The sequence below is a fragment of the Lithobates pipiens genome, unplaced genomic scaffold (assembly GCF_037356315.1).
Source record: "Lithobates pipiens isolate NorthernLeopardFrog02 unplaced genomic scaffold, aLitPip1_a1.2 Scaffold_19, whole genome shotgun sequence".
Classification (NCBI taxonomy): domain Eukaryota; kingdom Metazoa; phylum Chordata; class Amphibia; order Anura; family Ranidae; genus Lithobates; species Lithobates pipiens.
In genome coordinates, this window is record NW_027507764.1 from 225,346,880 (window position 1) to 225,371,029 (window position 24,150).

General features: G+C 44.9%; 1 protein-coding gene across 4 annotated transcripts in view; it reads left to right on the top strand.

Annotated features, from left to right (window-relative positions):
- The window catches only part of COBL (cordon-bleu WH2 repeat protein), a 494,130-nt gene that overhangs the window by 175,370 nt on the left and 294,610 nt on the right, over positions 1-24,150 (top strand). For all 4 annotated transcript variants that reach the window (XM_077491755.1, XM_077491756.1, XM_077491754.1 and 1 more), the window contains one exon: positions 11,739-11,949. In XM_077491755.1, coding sequence (XP_077347881.1) covers positions 11,739-11,949 — 211 coding nt within the window. The remainder of the gene's footprint in view (positions 1-11,738; positions 11,950-24,150) is intronic.

Below are 24,150 nucleotides of genomic sequence, written 5' to 3' on the forward strand. Positions count from 1 at the left end.
TGCACTGCAATCTTGCAGTGCATTATGGGGCATTCCGTGGTGCTCGAATTTCCCACGAACGCCCCATGTGTTCGGTTCATTTTAGAACAAACAAACACCTGATGTTCAAGACGAACTTAGGTTCGACTTGATCCATGGGCTCACCCCTAATCATCATGTATTACGTTTATTTTTTATAATACTTTATTATGTGCTAAGGTACTTAAACCTGGGCTGGGGGACATGGTATGTGGTCCTATTTACTAAAAGCGTTGACTGTATTCACATAACAAATTGTGTAAATATTCACTTCAGCTATCCATCCAATCCATTTTCACATGATTGGATATTTGCTGTGAATATTCACATAATGTTTCATGCGAACATCCTCAAAACATTTAGTAAATCAGCCTTGCAGTAAAAAAATGAAATCTGTAATGAATGAATAAGGGGCCCTGTACACAACTATTTACAACCTAGGAAGTCCAAAAAGACAGGTACAGAAGATAAAGACACTTTGATAGCAAAAAAAAAGATGCTTTAGTTGGCAAAAAAATACACCAGAAATAAAATATTTATTTGTTTAACCATCAGTGATTTAGTTATTTCTTAAATCTTCGTCTTTCTATTAAATTCTTTGAAATGTTAATAGTTTACACACACATTGGTTATATCTATAGAAAATGGTAATTAAACCACAAACCACCACAAACTAAAAATGCTATTTAATTCATATTTAATATTCAAAGCAAACGCACCCATAAATCTATGTGTCCATGCTTTATTTCGTTGAGAAATCACATTGAAACCTCCTTGTTTTTAGTGAAGTTGTGTGGCAAATCAACTTTTTATTCTTTCAAGCAGTCACTTACAACATGCTGAAACAAAAATGTCTTGAGCATTTATTGAACACTGTCATATTTACAGCAGTAACTATGACCATAATTAAGATTGTATTGGGAAAAAAACAAACACATGCATGGCACCTTGAAAGGCAATACTATATCAAAATAAAAAATTCTGATGAAATCTTAGAGCAGAGTTCCATCCAAAACCTCCGCTTTAAGTACTCCTCACCCCCTGATTTGCCACAATTGACATGTCATTTTTTTTTGGGGGGGGGGGTAGTGGGTACCTGGTTTTGAGAGGGACTTCCTGTCCCACTTCCTCCTTTTTGTCTTCTGGCTGCCTAGGCGACTCCTCCTCTCCCCCTAGGCAAAGCCCCTCCCTGCAATCTTCTGGGATGTGTCACAGGTCCCAGAAGATCGCCTGGCCACTGACAGAGCACACCGCAACTCACGCGGGCCGTTAAGCCGCAAGCTGGTGCAGCCAGGCGCCCACACTTACAATACCGGTGCCATGGAGAGGCGGGGGAGAGGAGCGAGGCATTGGGCGGCCGCATCACTGGATTCTGGGACAGGTGAGTGGCTGTTTATTAAAAGTCAGCAGCTATACTTTTTGTAGCTGCTGACTTTTAATAAACTTAACAACCAGTTGAACTCCTCTTTAAATTAAAACGCTGCAAGTTTTCAGTTTTATGTGACAAATAATTCAGCAGTGTATCATAGTGGGTGTGCAACATATATGTTAATTTGTCAGATAGTATTCTGTAACTATAGCACAGAGCTCTTTATTTTCAAATCTTAGTTTTAAGTATCATCTTGTGAATAATGTAAGTGGCACTAAGAGACTGATTACAGAGTAATGCTAAGAATAGCTGGCAGACGTATCAAGATTTTAATCTCCGTGTGAGTTGTATCTTAGTCTGTGGTACTGTACTGTGAGAAGCAGAATAGTTGTGTTAGGCATTATAGGTAGAACAGAAAGTGAGATAGTGAAGACGCTTCTGATATTCATGGCTGTCTAGTTAAAATTATCTTTAAGCTAGTACAGTAAACTCATTTTTTTTTTGTAAAATCTTTATTTTGAAATAGTTTAACAGTAAAATACACTGAAGTATACAGTAGACAGGCGTGTCAGGTCCAAACACAGAACAAATAAACCGCAGGAAACAATGACACCCATAAGAACTGTCCTGGTGGTCGAGAGTTGGCGGCTTATGTCAGACACATGAGTCAGGCAAGTGACTGGTAATAAACGTCTGGAGTGTCTTCTTGCCTACTCATGCCTATTCCGGTTTCTATGGGCTAGGGCCCCGCTCCAAGGTGCCTCCGAATTGGAAGGAGAGGACGGGCCAGGGCCCACTCCCCCACCCCCCGCCATACAGAAGGCCAGGGAGGCATGGGACCACCCCCGGCGGCCGCCCAGGAGAGGGGGGCACAAACACCTCCAGCTACCTCCTCCGAGCGTCCCCCGGGGGTAAGACAGACCCACAGCAACCCCCCCGCCCAGGAGAGACGTCCCAGCATGGACCCCTCCGGACAGGAGGGTCCCCCCCCCGCCAGCTAAACAGGGCGGCTGCAGGACCAACTAGCCCACAGGAAACCTAACGCTCCACCACATCTCAATACCACATAGGTCAATAAAAAGCAACTTCTTAAAGTGTAGAGTACAGAGAAGGAAAGTAAAGAAGAACAGCAGAAAGGGTGATAGAGAGATAAGAAGGGGTAAAGAGGGGATTGGGAAATGGGGTGAGGAAGGAGGGTGGAGCCTACCTGACATCCCTGAAAAGTGCAGCGGTCCAGCACCAGGCGAGTCTCATCAGCAAATTCAACATTCCGTCCATGGGGCAAGAAGGCGAAAAACAACCACTAGGTGGGAACATCAGTGTGTATGCGGGATCTCAAAGAAGGTTCCGCCAGCTCCAGTAGAGCCAAGTCCAGACTGGAGGTAGCGTATATAGTTTCGGACATGTAGGTTGTCCATGACTGCCATATGCTGTCAAACTTAGCCCGTGTACCTCTACAGGTTGCCACCCAATGTTCAGCCTCCCTAATGTCATTCACTTTTTTTTTTTTGTTTTCAAACGTTTTTATTGCAAAAGTACAGGCAATTTGTCACAGAGAATACCAGATACAAACATAATGTTAATGGATACAAGGTCAATAGATATACTGCAATAGGCGACCTAACAAAGGAACATCCTAGTTTACTCATCCAACAGGCAGCAAAATGTTATTACAGAAAAAAGAAAGGGAGCACTGCAGACCAAGTGGAGTGCAGCGGCTTCCGCAAACAGACCTCCAGGAGGTATCTCTGGGAGCTAATAGGGTCATAAAACAACCAACATGAGAAGAACCAAAGAAAAAGAAAACCAAACAGGAGAAAAGAAAAGAAAAACCAAGAAAATATAGACTGCCTGAGATGCTCTAGTCTAGGAATTCAAACAGGTCATGATGTCAGCTGTTACATGTAAGCTCTAAGATCAGTAACCCGCCAGCCCCACCCTCAGGGCGAGTGTGAACCCCCTCCGCCCACAAACCAGCCCCGAGGCCCAACACCCAAACGGGTCATGGGTCCTCGAGCCTGGAAGTAAGGAGGAGGGCCGTCCAACTGCTCCACTTCTTATCAAAAACTGGCATGGAGTCCAGGAGAGTGTGGTGGATGCGCTCCATTAGTCTAATGGACTCCATGCGGCGAATAACCTGAGACCAAGGTACCACGGGGCTCTTCCAGTGCAAAGCTATCGCCCAGTGAATGGCGCTAAAAAGAGTATGAATCAGCCTCTGTTGCGGACGGGGGACTCCCGGGATATCAGCGTAGAGAACACACAGCTGGTACGAAAGTGAAACAGGGGCGCCAGTGATCCTCTCAACCAATACAGAGGATTTGGCCCAGATATGTTCCAGGGCTTTACATTCCCAAAATGTGTGAAGGAGCGTGCCTCTACCCTGACATCCCCTAAAACAGGAGGCCGATACCAGTGGAAACATCCTATGTAGACGATCCGGGGAGTAATACCATCTGGTATGAAGCTTGAGGGCCGATTCCTTAACGGACACAGAGCGAGTACATTTGTGCATATTGTCAACCATAACCTCCCAATCCTCCACAGAAAATTCCTGAGCCACCTCCGCCTCCCAGCCCAACATAGCCACGGATTTAGGGGTCACTTTGAACACATTAAGGTGACTGTATAGAGCTGAGATGGTGCCCCTCTCTCTAGCCTCCATCCCACAGAGCCCCTCAAACATCGTCTTCCCGGCCCCTCTCAGATTCTGGAATAGAGTGGAGTAAAAGTGTCTAATCTGGAGAAACTGATAGTGGGCTGACCTATCTAGATCATGCGTTTGTTGCAAATATGCAAAGGAGCAAAAGTTAGATTCCAGTAATAAAGAGTCCAGTCGTGTAAGGCCACGTGCGGTCCATCTACTAAAGGAAGCCCCCGAACGGAAGGCCGGGGGGAACCCAGGTTCCCCTATAAACGAAGACAGGAGGGGGACCCCCGAGCAAAGTTGGAACTTCTGCCCATAAAGGGCCCAGAGGTAGAGGGCCTGACCCACTATGCCGTTCAGAGGGGAGACATCCTTATGGGATATAGTTTTGGACCACAATAGCCCTGGGAGGTAATATGGAGCGATTGAGGCCCACTCAAAGCGCAACCATGGGATTGGGGCTGGATCCATATGCCATTGTGCGGTCTGTATCAGTCGCGAGGCCAGGAAGTATTTCCATAGGTCCGGACATCCCAGACCGCCCAAGTGCCTGGGTCTATACAATAGCGAACGATTCAGTCGGGGCTTTTTCTTTTGCCAGATGAAAGAAAGTAAGTGACCCTGGACTTCCTGAAGTGTGGAGCGGGGGACATATATCGGTAGGGAGCGAAACAAAAATAGAAGTTTCGGGAGGATGGACATTTTTACCGCTTGGATGCGCCCTAAAAATGAAATATGGTAAGTGGACCATTGGTGAAGGAGGGATTTAATGGATGAAAAGGCCTGAGGGTAATTAAGGGAATACAGCTGCTTGAGCGTCGGGGTAAGTTTAATACCTAAATATTGGAGGTGGGTGTGACTCCATGTAAATTTGTAGGAGTCCTTAAGGGATTCCAAAAGGGGAGAGGGGAGATGAATAGGCATGGCCGAGCATTTAGTCGGATTGACACCCAGCCCTGAAATGTTATGAAAAGAGGACAGGGAAGTGAACAGGTTGGGCAAAGAGACAAGGGGGTCAGACAAGAACAGCAGAACATCATCCGCGTAGAGACTAACCTTGAACTCCTGATCCCCCTTAACATAACCCCGTATGTTAGGGTTATCCAAAATGGATCTCGTCAGGGGCTCCATGGCCAGGGCAAATAAAAGTGGAGAGAGGGGACACCCCTGCCTCGTGCCTCGACCCAAGGGGAAATACGAAGAACTAGCGCCCGGGATCCTAACGCTCGTGTGGGGGCGATGGTACAAGGCCCTAAAGCCGTGAACAAACTCCCCCTGAAAGCCAAATTTAGTCAAGACGTCCTCCAAATATGACCAGAGAACGCTGTCAAAGGCTTTATTTATATCCAAACTGAGCATCAAGACCCCGCGGGAGCCAGCGTCTGCATCTTGGATGATATTAGAGGCCAGACGGATATTATCAGTAATTTGTCTTGAGGGTATAAAGCTGTTTGTTCCGGAGAGACAAGTGAGGTGATGATCGAGGCTAGGCGATCTGCTAGAATTCTCCCAAAAATTTTTAAATCGTTATTTATAACGGAAATGGGTCTGAAATTTTGAGGTTGGGCGAGGTCCCTCCCCGGCTTTGGGATAAGTGACAGGCTAGCCTGGAGCATCTCCTCTGGAAAGTGCTGCCCCCCCAAGATAAAGTTATAAAGCTTGGTCAGTTTAGGGAGTAGGGAATCCGCAAATTTCTTATAGTAGGTCGCCGAAAAACCGTCGGGACCCGGGGTTTTAGCCGGCTTGAGGGAAGAGATGACCGAGGCCACCTCCTCCGTCGTACAAGGGGCATTAAGGATAAGTAGTTGCTCAGGGGACAGGCAGGGGAGCCGTAGAGGGTCTAACCAGGACTGAGGAGGGATTCGGGGAGGGGAACCAGGAGCCGCATACAACTGTTGGTAGAAGGAAGTGAAAATTTGCATTACCTCCTTAGGGTGGGAGGTAAGGTTACCATCCCTGTTCCTTAACCTGTACACATGGGCGGGATGGGAGTGTTGCTTGAGCTTCCTAGCAAAGGACGTAGAGGCAGCATTGCTGTTTAAAAGAAATCGAGCCTTGGCCCATCTAAGGGATTTTTCAGTATGCTCAGACAAGATAGTATCTAGAGTCCTACATTTGTCATTAATTTGGAGTAACACATCCTGGGAAGGGGAGTGGCTATGCTGATGGTAGAGTTTATGGAGATCTAAGGTGAGCTGTCGGGCCTCAAGCGCTTTCTGTCTTTTCCTGGTCGTGGAGATCTCTATCAGGAGTCCCCTCATAACCGCCTTATGGGCTGTCCAGAGGGTAGTGGGGGCAATGTCCTCAATGTCGTTCAGTCTAAAGTATTCCGCCAGTCGCTCGGACAATTGCTCGCGTATGACAGAGTCAGTCAGGAGAGAGTCATTTTTGCGCCAGGAACGGTCAGCATAGGGAAGGCCTATATTGGAGAGGACGCAAGAGACAACGTTATGGTCCGACCAGGGGCAAATATGTATGTTAGAGGAGGTAGAGTTCGCCAGCAGAATGGGGGTGCAAAACATGTAGTCCAAACGCGAGTAGGTGTCGTGGGGGTGGGAGAAAAACGTATATTCCCGGGAGCCTATGTTATGCGCCCTCCATACATCGGAGTGCTGGTGGTCTTTCAGTGCAGTCAGGAGGGATCTGGGAAATGCATTACTAGCCTGGCTGTCCTTTGACCTATCAAGCTTCGAGTGGGCCACTAGGTTGAAATCCCCCCCTATGAACAGATGGGAGGAATGAAATTTTTCCAGAACTTGGAAAAAGCTCTTAAAAAAGGTTGCCTGTGCAGAGTTAGGGGCATACACCGAGGCCAGGGTCAGAGACTTGCCCTGTATAGAGCCCTGAACTATAACAAACCTGCTATGTGGGTCAATATAAGACTGTTGAACATGGAACAATACTGTGTTTTTTATAAATATGGCCGCCCCTCTGGTCCTGGACTCGTAGGTCGAATAAAAACACTGTTTGTAGGATTTGTCAAAATAGGAGGGATGGTTATTAGCAGAGAAGTGAGTCTCCTGTAAAAGGAGGATCTCAGCCCCTAAGGACTTGTAAGATCTAAAAGCCTTCCTCCTCTTTTGGGGGGAATTAAATCCCTTGACATTATGAGTTATAATTTTAAGACCCATGAGGCATCAATAGCAAAAAGTTTACAGGATAAGGGGAGACCAGTCCAAGAAGGGCGCCCACATACAAATTCAACCACAAAACACCAGAGAAGGCAGAATCAGCAATAAAGTGAAAAGCAGCAACAGCATCGCTCACAATCATTAAAAATGCAGAACCAGTATCATGAGTAGAAAAATAAAAATAAAAAAAAAATGGCATCCAGGCAGTAGGGAAAAAAATAAAACAAAAACTAAAGCTCAGAAAAACCAGTAAAAGAAAGTACTTTAGAAACCTGAAAAACGTGCCTAAAAGTGGCACTACATAGTTGTGGGGGGTGGGGGGAGAAAGGCTCCCCACTACCCAAAGACAAAAAATAACTAGGACCAGGAGGTCCAAACCTCCAAACCCGCCAGTCCAGCAGCATTTCCCCCAAAGGAAAAATCCAGGTGGTAAAGCCCGCCGACAGTCCAGAGTCTTAGGCAGAGTGGAGTCCTGGGGGAACCCGCTGGGCTCAACGGGAATGGAGACAGGGGGGCAGGCCAGTGTGCGGAACAGAGAAATGACATCCAAGCCGGAGACTGTCAGCGGCATCTAGCATGTCGGGAGAGGCCATGTAAAAAGCAACCAAAAGGCTGACATAACATCAGGTGCGGCGGTCCCTTCTTGGGGGAGGGGTGGCCCAGATGGCGGAGTGGCGTGGGGTGGATGGCAGTCGTGGCAAGGCAGCGGCTTCTAAAAGGCCCAACTTGACCAAAAGCTCCTTCCCCTCGGCGGGAGTAAGCACCGTGTAAGTCGTGCCATTATGTGGGACTTGCAGCTTGAAAGGGAATCCCCATCTGTAGCGGATCCTTGCAGACTGTAGCACTGTGGTGATCTCCTTCATTCTCCTACGTTTATCAAGCGTGGTTGGAGAAATATCCGGGTATATCTGTATGGGTGCATTCTCCAAACGGAGACTCGGGGTGTTCCTCGAGGCCCGTAGCACATCCTCTTTTACCAGGAAGTCCTTTAGGCACAAGACTATGTCTCTTGGGGGTTTGTCGGGGGGCGGGGGGGGGCACAGGGCCCTGTGGATCCTGTCGCAGGCAAAGGCCGTAAGGGGAGCCTCCGGGAGCAACATGTGAAACAGCTTTTGGACCGTAGACAAAAGGTCCGTCACCGACTCGGGGACCCCCCGTACCCTAAGGTTATTACGTCTGTTCCTGTTGTCTAAATCTTCAATGTGCGCCTGGAGCTGAGAGACCGTTTCTGATAGAACTTCGTGGTCTTTACGAAGGTCTGTGCAAGCCAAAGAAAGTTCGTCGTGCTTAGTCTCTAGCAAATCCGTTCGGGAGCCCAGGGCCGCAATCTCCAGAGAGAGAGTATTGGTAGACTTGTGCAGCTCCGTCATTCACTTTTTTGACCCAGTCTTCCCCTGTGGGAGTTCTGATTTGTTTCCAGTAGGTCGGTATAAGACGTCTGGCCGCGTTCAACAGATGCGGCAAAGGGCTCTTTTTGTATCTACCAATCGGGATCGGAGGGATGTGTAAAAGATAGTTGGTCGGAGACGGTGGTACATCGAAATGCAAGACTGCTTTTATGTGGGATCGGATGTCCGCCCAAAATGGCTTAATTCGTGGGCAATCCCACCAAATATGAAGGAGGGTGCCCAGTTGGCCACATTCCCTCCACCACCGGTCCGATACCGAAGGGTAGATACGTGCTAGGTCTGCCGGCACTCTGTACCACCGAGACAGGACTTTATAATTAGTTTCTTGGGTTTTGGACTCCATGGAACTTGTGTGAGTGAGTTTGTATAGGTGGGACAGTTGGGTCGTGGAAAAGTCAAGTTGCAGCTCTCTCTCCCACACCCGTATGTACGTTGCAAGCGATATAATTCTGAGATCATGTGGGGAGTGGGTTCGTCTTCTACAAAAAGACGTTCAAAAGGTGTAACAGTAAACTCATTTTGTGGGATTAAATTGGTTTATTGCTTTCAATTTAGAGTTATACCTTTTTTCAGACACTGATGTATTAAGGGTAGTAAGTGTAATTTATATAGCTTCAGCCATAGTAGGGTTATGGTTGGTATAGTATCATACCTCCCAACTTTTTGAGATGGGAATGAGGGACACCTATCAGCAAAAGTATTCAGGCATAGGACACACCACCTGCCACGCCCCCTCAAAGGAGAATTGTACAAAAAAAAACACAAGTGTTCTTTACCACTATAGTTCTTTTATATTGGCTTTTGGGAATTACAAATGCAGTAATTTAGAAATCAGATGAAAGGTTTAGTGCTGCAAAACACTTTTTGATAGATAAAAAGTGCATTTTATATACATCTATAGAGATCAGACCAAAATGAGGGACAAATGAGGAGGAATGAGGGACGGAGGGACATTGCTCCAAATCATGGACAGTCCCTCCAAATCAGGGACATTTGGGAGCTATGTAGTATTTATTTATAGAGAGTCCACACAGGAGCATTATTATAAGAGTTTAGCCAGTTGTTAACTGTAGATTTCAGGTGTCTACAATTGTCCCTATCCTGTACAGGGATTGGACACTCACATCAGTCCCCATTCATATACTAGGGCCAATTTTGGACAGAAGCCAATTAACCTACCTGCATGTCTTTGGATTGTGGGAGGAAACCCATGCAAGCACAGGGAGAACATGCAAACTCCAGGCAGGTAGTGTCATGGTTGGGATTCGAACCAGCGACCCTTTTTACTGCAAGGTGAGAGTACTAACCACTACACCACTGTGCCACCAGATGTTATGTTCTTTGAAACACTATGCTGCCATTCATTCTTAGTGTCACCACAAGTTACCTTACCATGCACCTGATTGCAGTGCAACACAATGTACAGTAATATATTACTATAATTTGTGGTTTACTGCATTACAAAAACTAGTGCATTCACCTATTTTGGTGCCTCAAGCTGGCCATAGATAGATGGAAAATTGGCCAAATCAGCAGGAGCCAATCTAATTTTGATCCATCTGTGGCCGTCCCCACTCAAGAGAAGTCAGTCCAATGATAGACTTCTCTCAAATGGAACTGTTGGAAAACTTTAATTTGATCAGCTCTTACAGCCAAGCTGCAGTGAATAATGATAACAGAGGAGTCCCCATTATCTGAATACAATAGCATAGCGGAGAGGGTTCCTCCATCCATCTTGCTCATGTGGATGGGAGAATCCCTTCATTTTTATTTTCTTTTGTTTTTTTTCCATCAGCCTGCCAACTGATAGAAGAAATAAAATTATCCATGGTATAAGCCTGGTACACACTATAGGTTTTTTCCCTTCAAAAACTGTCAGCTCCGGTCGGAGCTGCTGTACTCACTATGCAAAGTAAGTAAGTACAGTGATCTCCCCTACTGAGCTGTTGTGTACTGAATACTAACGGGGGTGCTCCCCCCCCCCCACGCTTCCGCCAGAACACGCTGAGAGGGAATCTGTCAGCTGCTGGTTTTCCAAACTCCTGGCTTCTGTCGGACAGACCGACATATACAAGGGCCAAATATCGGTGTTTTTTTAATTTTGAATCGGCAAATGTCTTCCAAGGCCCGGTGTACACAGCCTTAGACAAGCTATTTAAAGAATAGGCTACCTTTACAGAACATATGTAAACATACATGCATTCACACACTGCAACAGTATAAATCCAGCCTCAGGAATTTAGTGCTTAAGCCCCCGTACACACGGTCGGACATTCCGACAACCAAATCCATCAGAAGTTGTCGGAAAATCCATTCGTTCAGAACGTGATGACGATATTTCGTTACAACGGGACTATGTTCAGGCTAGTAGCCAGTAGCTTTGGTCTAGGAATTTGATCTGAGCATGCGTGGCACTTTGTCCGATCGGATCTCTCTACAAACAATTGGACAAAGTCCGATCAGATCATGTTGTTGGAACATATTTTACAGCCCAGCTCTGTCGGTCGGATATTCAGACGGAAACAGTCCGATGGAGCCCCCACACAGTCAGATTATCCGAAAACACGGTCCGATCGGACATTTTCCATCGGAATGTCCGACCGTGTGCACAATGGCTTAGTGTGTTATGGTGCTATCCATTCTTAATGGATCTCAAACTTTTTTTTTTTTTTTTACCTTTTTGTATTGTCCAATGGTAACAGATTCTTAAGCCTGGCTTGACAGTTATAAGATCATTTGATGCTTACAGTACCTAATTGGAACTAGCATGGTAGTTGACACTTGCATAATCACACAATAATCACAGTGTTATGCTCAGATAACAAAGAAACTCTAAGAATATACTGTACCATCATTTAAAAAGTTTCACCTGCTTTTATCATATACGTCCAGCTCACCTATGGGTCACTGCAAGATGTAAATGTATGGTGAGACTGTACCCTTGTTATACAGATTATCTGGTGGTAGAGGATCTCGTCTGCTAGAAATAGTCAGTGCTCAACTGAAAGTACCCAAATTGTAATCGGATTGTTGCCACAAACCTGACATATTTCTAAGGACTGTGTAGAGTTTGAAGAATACCATTGATGTTAAATGAGTGTTATAGACATAGAGAAGAATGCACTACTAACAATAACACCTTTGGTTCTTTTGTTTTTTTCTAGTAAAGCCGTGATGGACTTTCTAGTAGACCTGTGCAGCCAACATCACTTGAATCCCACTCAACACGCTCTAGAAGCCCGTTCTGGAGCATCACAGCAACCATTTCTTTTAAGGCCAAACACTCTTATTGGGACTTTGGATTTACAAACTATTTTTCTGAAGGAGAAAGTGCAAGAAGTGAAAGTAAGAAAACCGGCTCCAAAGATTCCTGAGGTGAGAGGTTCAAGTGATTGAAAGTCTTGTTTTTTTCAACAATAATAACAAACATGTTATACTTACTTGCACTATGCAGTTGGTTTTGCACAGAGCAGCCTGGATCCTCCTCTTCTCGGGTACCTTTTTGGCTCTCCTGGCCCCTCCCCCCCTTTTAGTGCCCCCAGCTTGCTATGGGGGCACCCGAGCCGAGCTGCAGCTCCCTGTATCCATTCAGACACAGAGCTGCGGTTCATGCATAGAATGCATGAAGATAAAAAACCGTCTGCCTTTACAATCCCTTTCAGATGCTTTGTGCTAAAGCATTTAAATACCTCAGCTCCAATTAGTGATTCTAAACAAATGTTAGACTGTGCTTGTCACCAATCTTTTACTAATATTTGCTGTTAGATACTAAGGGGTCGATTTAGTAAAACTGGAGAGCACAAAATCTGGTGCAGCTGTGAATGTTATGCCGCGTACACACGAGCGGACTGTATGGCGTACTTAGTCCGTCGAAACACATTTCAGCGGACAATCCGCTCGTGTGTGGGCTTCAGCGGACTTTTTCAGCGTGCAGTCCGGCGTACTAAGAATTTCGGATTTTTCTAAATTCTGTCCGTCGTACTTTGGTTTCAGCGGACAATCCGCTCGTCAGTATGCTAGTTCGACGGACTAAGAATGGCGCATGCCCAGAAAGGATTTACACGGCGGAAGGGTGCTTTGCTGTGTCTTGGACTTCCTATTTCTAGTCCCGTCGTACGTGCTGTACACATCATCGCGCAAGCTTTCGACGGACTGTTTGTGCATCCGTGTGTGGTCAAGTCCGTTCAGTCGAAAGTACCACGGACTGTCCGTCAGATTGTATGACGAACTAAGTACGCCATACAGTCTGCTCGTGTGTACGCGGCATTAGCCAATCAGCTTCTAACTTCAGCTTGTTCAATGAGGCTTTAACAATAAAACCTGGAAGCTGATTGGTTTCTATGCACAGCTGCACCAGATTTTGCATGCTCCTGTTTTAGTAAATCAACCCTTAAAGCGGAGTTCCAGCCTGGGGAAAAAAATAAAAGTCAGCAGTTACAAATACTATAGCTGCTGACTTTTAATAGAAGGACACTTACCTGTCCAGTTAGCCAGCGATCTGTCCATCGGGTTCAGGTGCAAGTGCCAGTATTGCAAGTATACATAACTTTTCTGAAGCCGATCCGATCAGCTCTGCTGAATACACATCTGACAACGGCTGGGAAATTAATTGGAAGTGACGTCACCCATAGAGTTACTATGGGGCTTCCGTTCATGGATGTGTCCTCTGCACCCGCCTCCACAGCGAAGGCGTGGCTGACAGCTCAGCGTGGGATCAGAGCTTCCGTCACTGGAGATCGGGTCAGATCGCCTGCAGAAAACGTATGTATACAGATTTTTTATTTTCAGGGCTAGAGAGTTAGAATGTTGATCGTTAAAGATGCAAGGATTTTAGTTTTTGCATGGACTTCCACCTTAGGCCTCCTGTAGTGTCTCCTATGGTAAACTGACGTTCAGAGGCAGTTGGATGCTTTTTTCAACTGCCCCTGAACTCATCCAATGTTATCTTATGTGTATATGTACACAGGTTCGTTTAATGTCGTTTTTAGGCAGTTGCATTTAGAGGCTTTTCTTTGAAGGCAAAAATATTAGTTCAGACGCCAAAGTTTCCAACGTTTTTAGGCAGTTGCAATTAAAGGCTTTTTTTAAGGCAAAAAAATTAGTTCAGGCGCCAAAGTTTCCGACGTTTTTAGATGTCAAACGCGGCTAAATGCAGCTAAACGCTGTACGCGTTTTTGTTTAGAAGTGTTTTTAAGGGTGCCCTATTTTTTTACATTAAAAAACGTAAAAATGGTGGCAAATGATGAAAAACTGCTATTTTTTTTTTTTTTTAAACTTCTAATTGCTTGCAATGATTCATAGACCATTTATATACCCCTAATGAGCCCGTGATCCAATCCAATACACCACTAGCATTGCTGTACATACATGTTGGGAAAATATCCTACAGACATGCGCTGCGCAATCAATGGATGAGTTCAGTAGAAACGAACTCTGGTCCTCACACACAATTTCTGACGGCTTTCCAGCCTCATCAATAGCAACATCAGGCGCATTTCCTCACATATGCTCATTATGGGATCCATAGTAAAAGCACCGGAATTGAAGTACATACTAGTACACTGCTGTTCTCTCAGCTGCTGCTACTCACTCTGGTCTCACAGAATGGCTGAAATAGTTAAATAATACAGTTTTTTGTGCTTTGTGAGGGTCTTATGATGTTATCTTAAATAAACGCTCCTAGACGCGAACGCGGCAAAACGTGACTAAACGCAGCATGCATTAGAAAGTGGTGCTGTGCTGTTCCCAGCAGAATAGGAAAATGTGCTGCTACAGGTAGCAGTACAAATATAAATTCAATGAGTCAAAGATGGTCATAAAGTGCAAGGAATTACAATGCTACAGATAGTAATACAATATGTAAAAAATTAAATAAAATAATAAATGAGTGCAACAGATTGCTAATAAGACCTTTAAAATTCCAAATAAATCGTGACATCCAAAATTCTAGATGATGATAACAAAGTGCAAAGTGCAAAGCAAAAATCTGTTGTGCAAGTAAACAACAAGGTGTAAAATCAGCAATGTAGTGCAAAATCGGCAATATAGTGTAAAATCAGTAATAAAGTGCAAAATCAGCAATATAGTGCAAAATCAACAATAGGCAGAAATAATGCGCAATCAGCAATATAGTGTAAAAAATGACAAAACTTCCTGTGCTGAGTGCAACTGGCCTGTGCAAAAATGCAAAATGCAATCCAAAGTGCAAAATATATAACACAATAAATGGTGCTGGCTATCAGCTAGAGCTGGTCCATGCAAATCCACAAAAATGCAAAAATGCAATTGCAAATAGTGAGTAGTGTCTATTGAAACAATTTCTTCTTTATGTGAATTTGCATTCCAATGTGCAGGTATCAGAATAAAGTGCTGGAGGAATAGAATATCTCCTCTTCGTATAAGCACACACTAGTAAAAAGTGGCCTCTTACCTTGTGGTAATGAGGTAACCACATATAAATAAACACTGGAAATGACTGCTTCTTCTCCCTTGTATCCCTGGACCAAAGTGGGTTTTTCTATCTGTCTTTGTTTCTCAGCGGATGCAGGAGCAGTAATAGAAAAGAGGAGGTGCCGGATAGTGTAGTATTTTCAAAAGTATACGTATTTATTAAATAAACAATGTAGGTACTCACATAAAGCAAATGGCAAAAACACTTATCTCCACGAGCGGCGAGCTTGTTTACCTGTCAGTAAAGGGTGCCTATTAGGGATGAGCCGAACACCTCCCGGTTCGGTTCGCAACCAGAACTTTCGAACGGACCGAAAATTTGTGCGAACTTTAGAACCCCATTGAAGTCTATGGGACTTCCTAAAAAGGGTTTGGGGACCCGGCTCCTGCCCCAGGGGACATGAGTCAATGCCAATTAAAAAAAAAAAAACTGATGTTTTTTCGGGAGCACTGATTTTAATGACGATTAAAGTGAAAAAAAAGTGATATATTCCTTTAAATATCGTGCCTGGGGGGTGTCTATAGTATGCATGTGAAGTGCCACGTGTTTCCGTTGTTTAGAACAGTCCCTGCACAAAATGACATTTAACGGAAAAAAAGTAATTTAAATTTTGCAGTTTTAATGTAATATCTGGTTCCGGCAATACGGATGAAAATCATCGAGAAAAATGGCATGGGTAGCCCCCCCCCCCCCCCCCGCCCATTACCAGCCCCTTTGGAAATTGTACGGATATTAAGGGGAACCCCGTACCCAAATTAAATAAAGGAAAGGCATGGGGCCCCCAGGCCCTATACACTCAGAACAGCAGTATACAGGCGGTGCAAACAAGACAGGGACTGTGTAGGTTTGTTGTGTTAAGTAGAATCTGTTTGTAATTTTGAACTGGTACATTTTTAAAGTGTAACTCCAGTCAAAAAATCTATTAAGCTTTTTGGAAAACATAGGGAAGGGTTATCACCCCTGTATAATTTTTTTTGCCGTCCGTCTTTTTTCATCTCACTTCCTGTTGTCTCCTTCCGTTTGCAAATAGGAGACGTTTGTAAGTTGGATGTTTGAAAGTAGGGGCCTGCCCTATATGCTCTGCAAAAATGGGGGCCTAAGGTGTTGGTGTTGCCACAACACTGTAAGCCCTCAAAGTGACTCTTGGTGGGCGCTGGAGCACCCTACTGTGAACAATTATGTCAAGAATTGTAATCACATGCCATTGTTGAACAGTGGTAGAAAAATTGGGGCTTTGGTGGTTGTGGTGGTGGTGCTGGTGCCACAACACTATAAGTCCTCACAGATACTCTCGGTGGACGCAGGAATGGGCCCTGCTCTGAAATATTATATCAAGAATTGTAATTACATGCCCCTGCTGAACAGGGGCTGAAAAATGGGGCCTTAGGCACTGCTTGCTGGTGCCACGACACTGAAACCTCTCCCAGATACTCTAGTTGGAGTGCAGGAATGAGCCCTGCTGCAAAGCATTGCATCAAAAATTGTAATTATATGCCCCTGTTAAACAGGGGCTGAAAAATTGGGCCTTAGGCACTGGTGCCACGACACTGCAACCTCTCCCATATACTCTAGTTGGAGTGCAGGAATGAGCCCTGCTGCAAAGCATTGCATCAAAAATTGTATTAAATGCCCCTATTAAACAGGGGCTGAAAAATTGGGCCTTAGACACTGGTGCTGGTACCACGACACTGCAACCTCTCCCATATACTCTAGTTGGAGTGCAGGAATGAGCCCTGCTGCAAAGCATTGCATCCAAAATTGTAATTACATGCCCTTGTTAAACACTGCAACCGCTCCCATATAGTCTAGTTGGAGTGCAGGAATGAGCCCTGCTGCAAAGTATTGCATTCAAAATTGTAATTACACGCCCCTGTTAAACAGGGGCTAAAAAATTGGGCTGGTGGCGTCACCCAGAACCAAAAATGTTTTTCCAAGCTATCAGAAGCATTATTGAGGAGGAAGAGGTTAGTCAGTCAACATAACAGTAAACAATATAATGTAGCGCTAAAAAAGTGCTGTGAACACACGTGGCAAGTATTAAAAAGAAAATAAATGAAGTCCTAATAATAAGTGAATACAAAGAGTCCTTAGAGTCCACATAGGACATAAAATGTGATATTTCACACGTCATAGAAGCTGCAAAGTGATCTTGAAGACATCTCAAAGCAGTGAATTCTAGGTAACAAAGAACAAGATGGGTACTCTTACCAAAACCATGAGGTCATATGTGCATATATAAATATAAATAGTGTTGGTCTTTAAGGTACACTTGCCAATGAGCTGCATGGCAGGTCAACATATGTCTGGTCAAGCATGTGGTACCCAAGCGGCTGATGTTTTGGCCATGTGAGATACGCTTGAAACATATGTTGCAAATAGCAGTGGTGCGATCTGATGCACTCGTCTCAAAAATGGCCCACACCAAAGAACTTTTGGAATAATGAGCAGAGGCAATCGGTGTGCTGCCCCTAAGCTGGCCCCTGGAGGGCATCCTGCCTCATTGGAGATGTGCCTCCTCCTCCTCCTCTTCTCTCCTATCAGGCACCCACATGGAGTCAGTGACCTCATCATCCCCTTCCTCTTCATCGCTGGAGAAAACCTGGCAGTATGCTGCAGCTGTTGGAACATGACTGCCAGATTGCTGTCCTTTTTGAGCATCCCCTCTCTCTGCGCTCACGCTACTACCTTCCTCTAGCTGGGTATAATCATCAGAGCCTTCAAAATGCTGGGCATCCTCCTGGAGCATGTACCCAACACTGTGCTCAAACAGTTCGGGGGACTCCTCAGGGGGACATGGTGGATCTAGGGATGGAGTGACTGATGACATTGAAACGAGGGAAGAGGACGCTTTTGCAGCTGCTTTGCTAGTACCCTGAGCCTGGGTGAGAGGATGAGGAGGATGAGGAGGGCTTGGTCATCCACTCTACCAAGTCTTCGGCATTATGCGGCTCAACATGCCCAGCTGCTGAAAATAAGGATAAGCGTGTCCCATGGCCACGTGCTGATGACGATGCACCGCGTCCACGACCAGCACTGTTGTCTCTAGACACAGAACCTGCTTGCCCTCTTTTATTGGCTCGTGACTGTCTGCCTCTCCTTGTTGGCCTTCCAGACATAGTAATGGCCTGCAGGGAGATGGAAAAACCAGCAATTGGGTAGTGTATATTTTGCAGGAGGCACACAACATCCACTGTAAATCCTGCAGATGCCTGTATTAGAGAACACCAGCAATAAAGGGTGGATACAGGTGTATACTGTGCTGGAGACACACAACACCCGCTAACTCCAGCAGATGCCTGTATTAGAGAAAACCAGCAATAAACTGTAGATACAGGTGTATACTGTGCTGGAGACACACAACACCCACTAACTCCTGCAGATGCCTATATTAGAGAACACCAGCAATACAGGGTAGATACAGGTGTATACTGTGCTGGAGGCGCACAACACCCACTTTAACTCCTGCAGATGCCTGAGAAAAGAACACACTGTCCCTGCCTATCTTGCTCTTTCCCTGAACGTCGGAACATACTACACAAGGCCGCTGCACTGGCGACCTTATATAGTGTGGGGCATGTACTAAACCCCCTGAGCTACAATTGGCCACAGGCATCCTGCCTGTGGCCAATTATAGCTCTCCTCGCTGCCGGCGCTGTGATTGGCCAAGCATGCGGGGTCACAGTGCTTGCTTGGCCAATCATGAGCCAGCAATGCACTGCGATAGCTCTACACGAATTCGGCGCGAACGGCCCATAATGTTCAGTATTCACCGAACGTGCGAATAGCTGGTGTTCGACTCGAACATGCGTTTGACTCGAACACCAAGCTCATCCCTAGTGCCTATCCCGTCCCTAAACACAGCATGCAAACGCAGCTAAACAGACGTTTTTAAACGCCGGTTTCAAGCTGTCAAAAAAATCGTTCAGAAGAGGTTGCCTCTGTGTACATTAGGCCTAATGCTCCATCATTCTTGTTCCAAATTGTGCATTTTCATTGCCTTGCAAATGATACAAATAAATCAGAATCACTCACATGCTTCTCTGTGGAAGCTCTACAATAACATAAAGCCAGGGTTTGTTTTAGGGTGTAGTGCTGTCTACTTGTATGATCTCAGAACTGCTGTATTTGATCTTCCCAAATCCGCAAATAGGTGTTTAAAATGATGAGTAGTAAATATAACCTGTGCATTCCTCTCTAGGAGATGATAGGCTTATTTTAATGAATCCCAGATTAAAGGAAAGTTTAATGTTTTCTGATTGTTTACTTGTATAAAGGAAATTACATTAAAAATGCTTAAGTACACATACATATTCTTTCTTTTTTGTGAGTGTTCATGCCCAAGAACTGAAAATATCATCTTTAATGATTTTAGTGTTTTAATGCAAAGTTTTCTTGTTTTTATATTATATTAGGCATTGATAAAAATCACAAGCTAATTAAATGAGAAGGGAGCTGTACTGTACAAATGCTCTATGGCTAGTACAATGCATTCTGTATTAAATGTAGGTCTAGATTAAGCTCATCATAAAGTTTAAGGGTATTCATACAAACCCATATTTATTTTCATTTTTTTGATATTTGCTAAATGTAGGCCTCGTGTACACTCGATGCTTTGGCTGTCTTTCCTAGACGTGCGTAATGGGTTTAGGTGCATCAAGCATTTTTTCTGCCAAAACACTGCTGCCCTTAGACACACTGGCAGTGGGTTTTTTCTGCTTTTAAATGCCCCTGCCTTTAAACTCATCTGTGTGCATTAACACATAGGCTAATATGTAGGGGCATTTAGAGGCAGAAGAATAAAAATGCTATGCTGATGCCCCTAAGAGCAGAATTAAAATCATCCAGTGGGCATGGAGCCTAAATCCTCGTACACACGATCGGATTTTTCGACTGGAAATGTGTGATGTGTGATGACAGGCTGTTGGCGGAAAATCCGACTGTTTGTACGTTCCATCGAACAATTGTTGTCGGATTTTCCAAAGACAAATGTTGGATAGCAGGTTTTAAATATTTCCGAGGACAAATGTCTGTTGTCGGATTTTCCAAGCGTGTGTACACAAGTCCATCGGACAAAAGTCCAAAGTGCAAACACCCATGCTCAGAAGCAAGGAAGAGCCAGAAGCAGACGGTCTTGTAAATTAGCGTTCGTAATGGAGAATTAAGATTCGTGAAGTGGCAAATACGAAATCTCAACATGCAGCGCTCATTATCTTCTTCTTTAATGGGATAATAATAAAGCTGCTTTGCTGGTGATACTGATGAAGTTATTGCAAACAAATTCTCAAAGGCTTTTTTTTCTAGTGATATCAAGAATAATATTATTATGCCTTTTTTTTTTTATTTGGGCAAATACACCATTATTCTGTAGTTTTTAAGATCACAAGGTACAACTATGTTGGCGTCCCTTGATAATTTTACATTGTATTTTTGTTAATGTAATTGCCTACTCCCAAACTGTCATTTGAAGTAAAACACAGAGCCAAGTATTATTCCACACAATTTTTTTATTGTGCATTAAATAAAGAAAACAAATAAAATTAGACATGCTACTGCCAATAGAACTTAACCAAAAAGTGCATTCTATGCATCCCAAAATATAGAAAATATACCAAATCAGATCATTATTATTCAACCAAAAAATGTAATAAAAGCTTCATGCATGTGTCCTGCTTCTTAATATAGGAGATCAACAATGCCAAGAGTTGGTGAAAGCAGGGGTCCGTCATCCGGAGATAATTCCAAAAATCATCTGGACTATTCTCCTGGAGCTCCTGTAGCAAAGGCATGCGACATAATTTTTGGTCCAATAACTCCTCCTCCTTCTGTTCTTGGACTGGACTTGGACTCCAAGTCTAATAATAAATAAAACGTTATCTCTTCCGATTCCGCAACATGTTTGGTTGATGAATGGCCGTTCAGAAATGAACTGAAAAGCACAAAATGAAAATCGCAAACTGAAAAGCATGAAATGAAAAGCGTGAATCAACACTCCAAACTTCTACTAACACGAAATTAGCAGAAGGAGCCCAAATGTGGCAATAAAGAGCAGAAAAACCACATAGTACGTCAATACGTTTGTGTTTGTTGCCCGAAACTTCCTTGCCGTTTGTATGCAAGACAAATTCCAGGCACATGCCTTCGGACAAAAGTCTGAGGTTTTGTCTGTGGAAAATCCGATCATTTGCACAAGGCTTTAGAGAGAAATTCGGCAGTGTATACGCTGTCATCCAGAAAATTAAGAAACTGTTATGCCGCGTACACACGACCAGACTTATGTCCGACAGAGTTTCGAAGGAGTTCTGACAGAGTTCTGACAGAGTTCTGACGGACTTTCCGAATGAGCGGACTTGGCCACACACAATCACACCAAACTCCGACGGATTTGAACGTGATGACGTACGACTGGACTCGAATAAGGAAGTTCATAGCCAGTAGCCAATAGCTGCCCTAGCGTCGGTTTTAGTCCGTCGGAATAGCATACACACGAGCAAATTTTTCGGTAGGAACTGGGCAGAGTTCTGGCGGAAAAATTTGAAGCATGTTCCATTTCTAAAGTCTGTCAGACTTTTGCGAATCAAAAGTCCGTTGCAGCCCACACACGATCGAATAGTCTGCCAGAATCATTCCGTCAGACTTTGGATGTTGAAAAGTCCACTCGTGTGTACGGGGCTTTAGACATTTTTACATTTTTGTTAGATTTTGTTTCATTCCCAACGCTCTGGGAGTAGAGATGAGGGGAGTACCAAAATCCACAGCACATACATGTTTCAAATATAAATATAACTACTGTATATATGACTATTTGCAAGAGTTCTTCTGGCAGTTGGATTGTTGTATAGAGAAAAATGGAAAGCAGCAGATCAGTTTATAACTCTCATGAAATCTGGCCAGAGCAAACTAATTTCCCAGCATTCACTGTGTTATAAATGTGCTCCTACAATAATCTATTGGAACTGTAAAGCAAGCCATAGATTATAAAATTTGTCTTTCCTTCCACCACAAGTGGAAGGAAAGAAAATTCCTTGATTCCCCTATCAACACATTCAGTTTTGATGGGGGAGCCTTCTATTCTTGCAGAACATAATGATCATTGCTAGCGGCTATTAGAGATGGACGAACTTCCGACGGGACGTTTCGTGAACACGAACCGCGAATGCGGCCAAAAGTTTGCGAACCACAAAGTTCGCGGCGGGCCCCATTGACTTCAATGGCAGGCGAACCTTAAAAACCTACAGGTCATATTTTCAGCCACAAAATATTTACTAGCTGTGCACACATAGTCCCACCACATGGCCACTGACATAACAAATGTATGAAGTGAATCTGGGATCAACAAGGACAAGCATTCTTTTTTTAACTGTGAAATTTTTACAATTCAGGACTCAGGAGCGCATGAAGGCAATGGAGGAGAGGAAAGGTCAGGGTAGGCTATGCAGAGGGTGCAGGAGATGATCACCAGCACCGTGATAGCGAGCACTGACACCAGCGCCGTGATAGAAAGCACTGACACCAGCACCAGCACCGAGATAGAGAGAGAGCACTGACACCAGCACCATGATAGAGTGCACTGACACCAGCACCGTGATATTGAGCACTGACACCAGCACCGTGATAGAGATCACTGACACCAGCACCGTGATATAGAGCGCTGACACCAGCACCATGATAGAGAGCACTGACACCAGCACGAGATAGAGAGCACTGACACCAGCACCGTGATATAGAGCACTGACACCAGCACCGAGATAGAGAGCACTGACACCAGCACCGTGATAGAGAGCACTGACACCAGCACCGTGATAGAGAGCACTGACACCAGCACCGAGATAGAGAGCACTGACACCAGCACTGTGACATAGAGCACTGACACCAGCACTGTGATATAGAGCACTGACACCAGCACCGAGATAGAGAGCACTGACACCAGCACTGTGATATAGAGTACTGACACCAGCACCGTGATATAGAGCACTGACACCAGCACCGTGATAGAGTGCACTGACACCAGCACCGTGATAGAGTGCACTGACACCAGCACCGTGATATAGAGCACTGACACCAGCACCGATATAGAGAGCACTCACACCAGCACCGTGATAGAGTGCACTGACACCAGCACTGTGATATAGAGCACTGATACCAGCACCGAGATAGAGAGCACTGACACCAGCACCGTGATAGAGTGCACTGACACCAGCACCGTAATATCGAGCACTGGCACCAGCACCGAGATAGAGAGCACTGACACCAGCATCGTGATAGAGTGCACTGACACCAGCACCATGATAGAGAGCACTGACACCAGCACCAATATAGAGAGCACTCACACCTGCACCGTGATAGAGTGCACTGACACCAGCACCGTGATATAGAGCACTGATACCAGCACTGAGATAGAGAGCACTGACACCAGCACCGTAATATAGAGCACTGGCACCAGCACCGAGATAGAGAGCACTGACACCAGCATCGTGATAGAGTGCACTGACACCAGCACCATGATAGAGAGCACTGACACCAGCGCCGAGATAGAGAGCACTGGCACTAGCACCAAGATAGAGAGCACTGACACCAGCACTGTGATATAGAGCACTGACACCAGCACCGTGATATAGAGCACTGACACCAGCACCGTGATATAGAGCACTGACACCAGCACCGTGATATAGAGCACTGACACCAGCACCGAGATAGAGAGCACTGAGACCAGCATCGAGATAGAGAGCACTGAGACCACACCAGCACTGAGATCGAGAGCACTGACACCACACCAGCACCGAGATAGAGAGAGAGCACTGGCACCAGCACCGAGATAGAGAGCACTGACAGCAGCACTGATATCAGCAACTTGCTGCTGGGCTCCAAAAATATGACACCGCTCAACCTCTTCAAACAGGAGGGTATGGGCATATAGTACGGTGTGCTTTTTTTTGTACAAGGAAGTGAGCCAAAGGTAGAAAAAAGGTCTGTGTGCTCGATTAAATAAATAGTTTATAGAGATATACATGGTCTACTGGTCACATGTGTTGAATTCCTCTGAGATCCATGCCTCATTCATTTTTAGAAATGTGAGGTAGTCAACACTGTTGTGAGCTAGGCGAGTGCGCTTATCAGTTACGATCCCC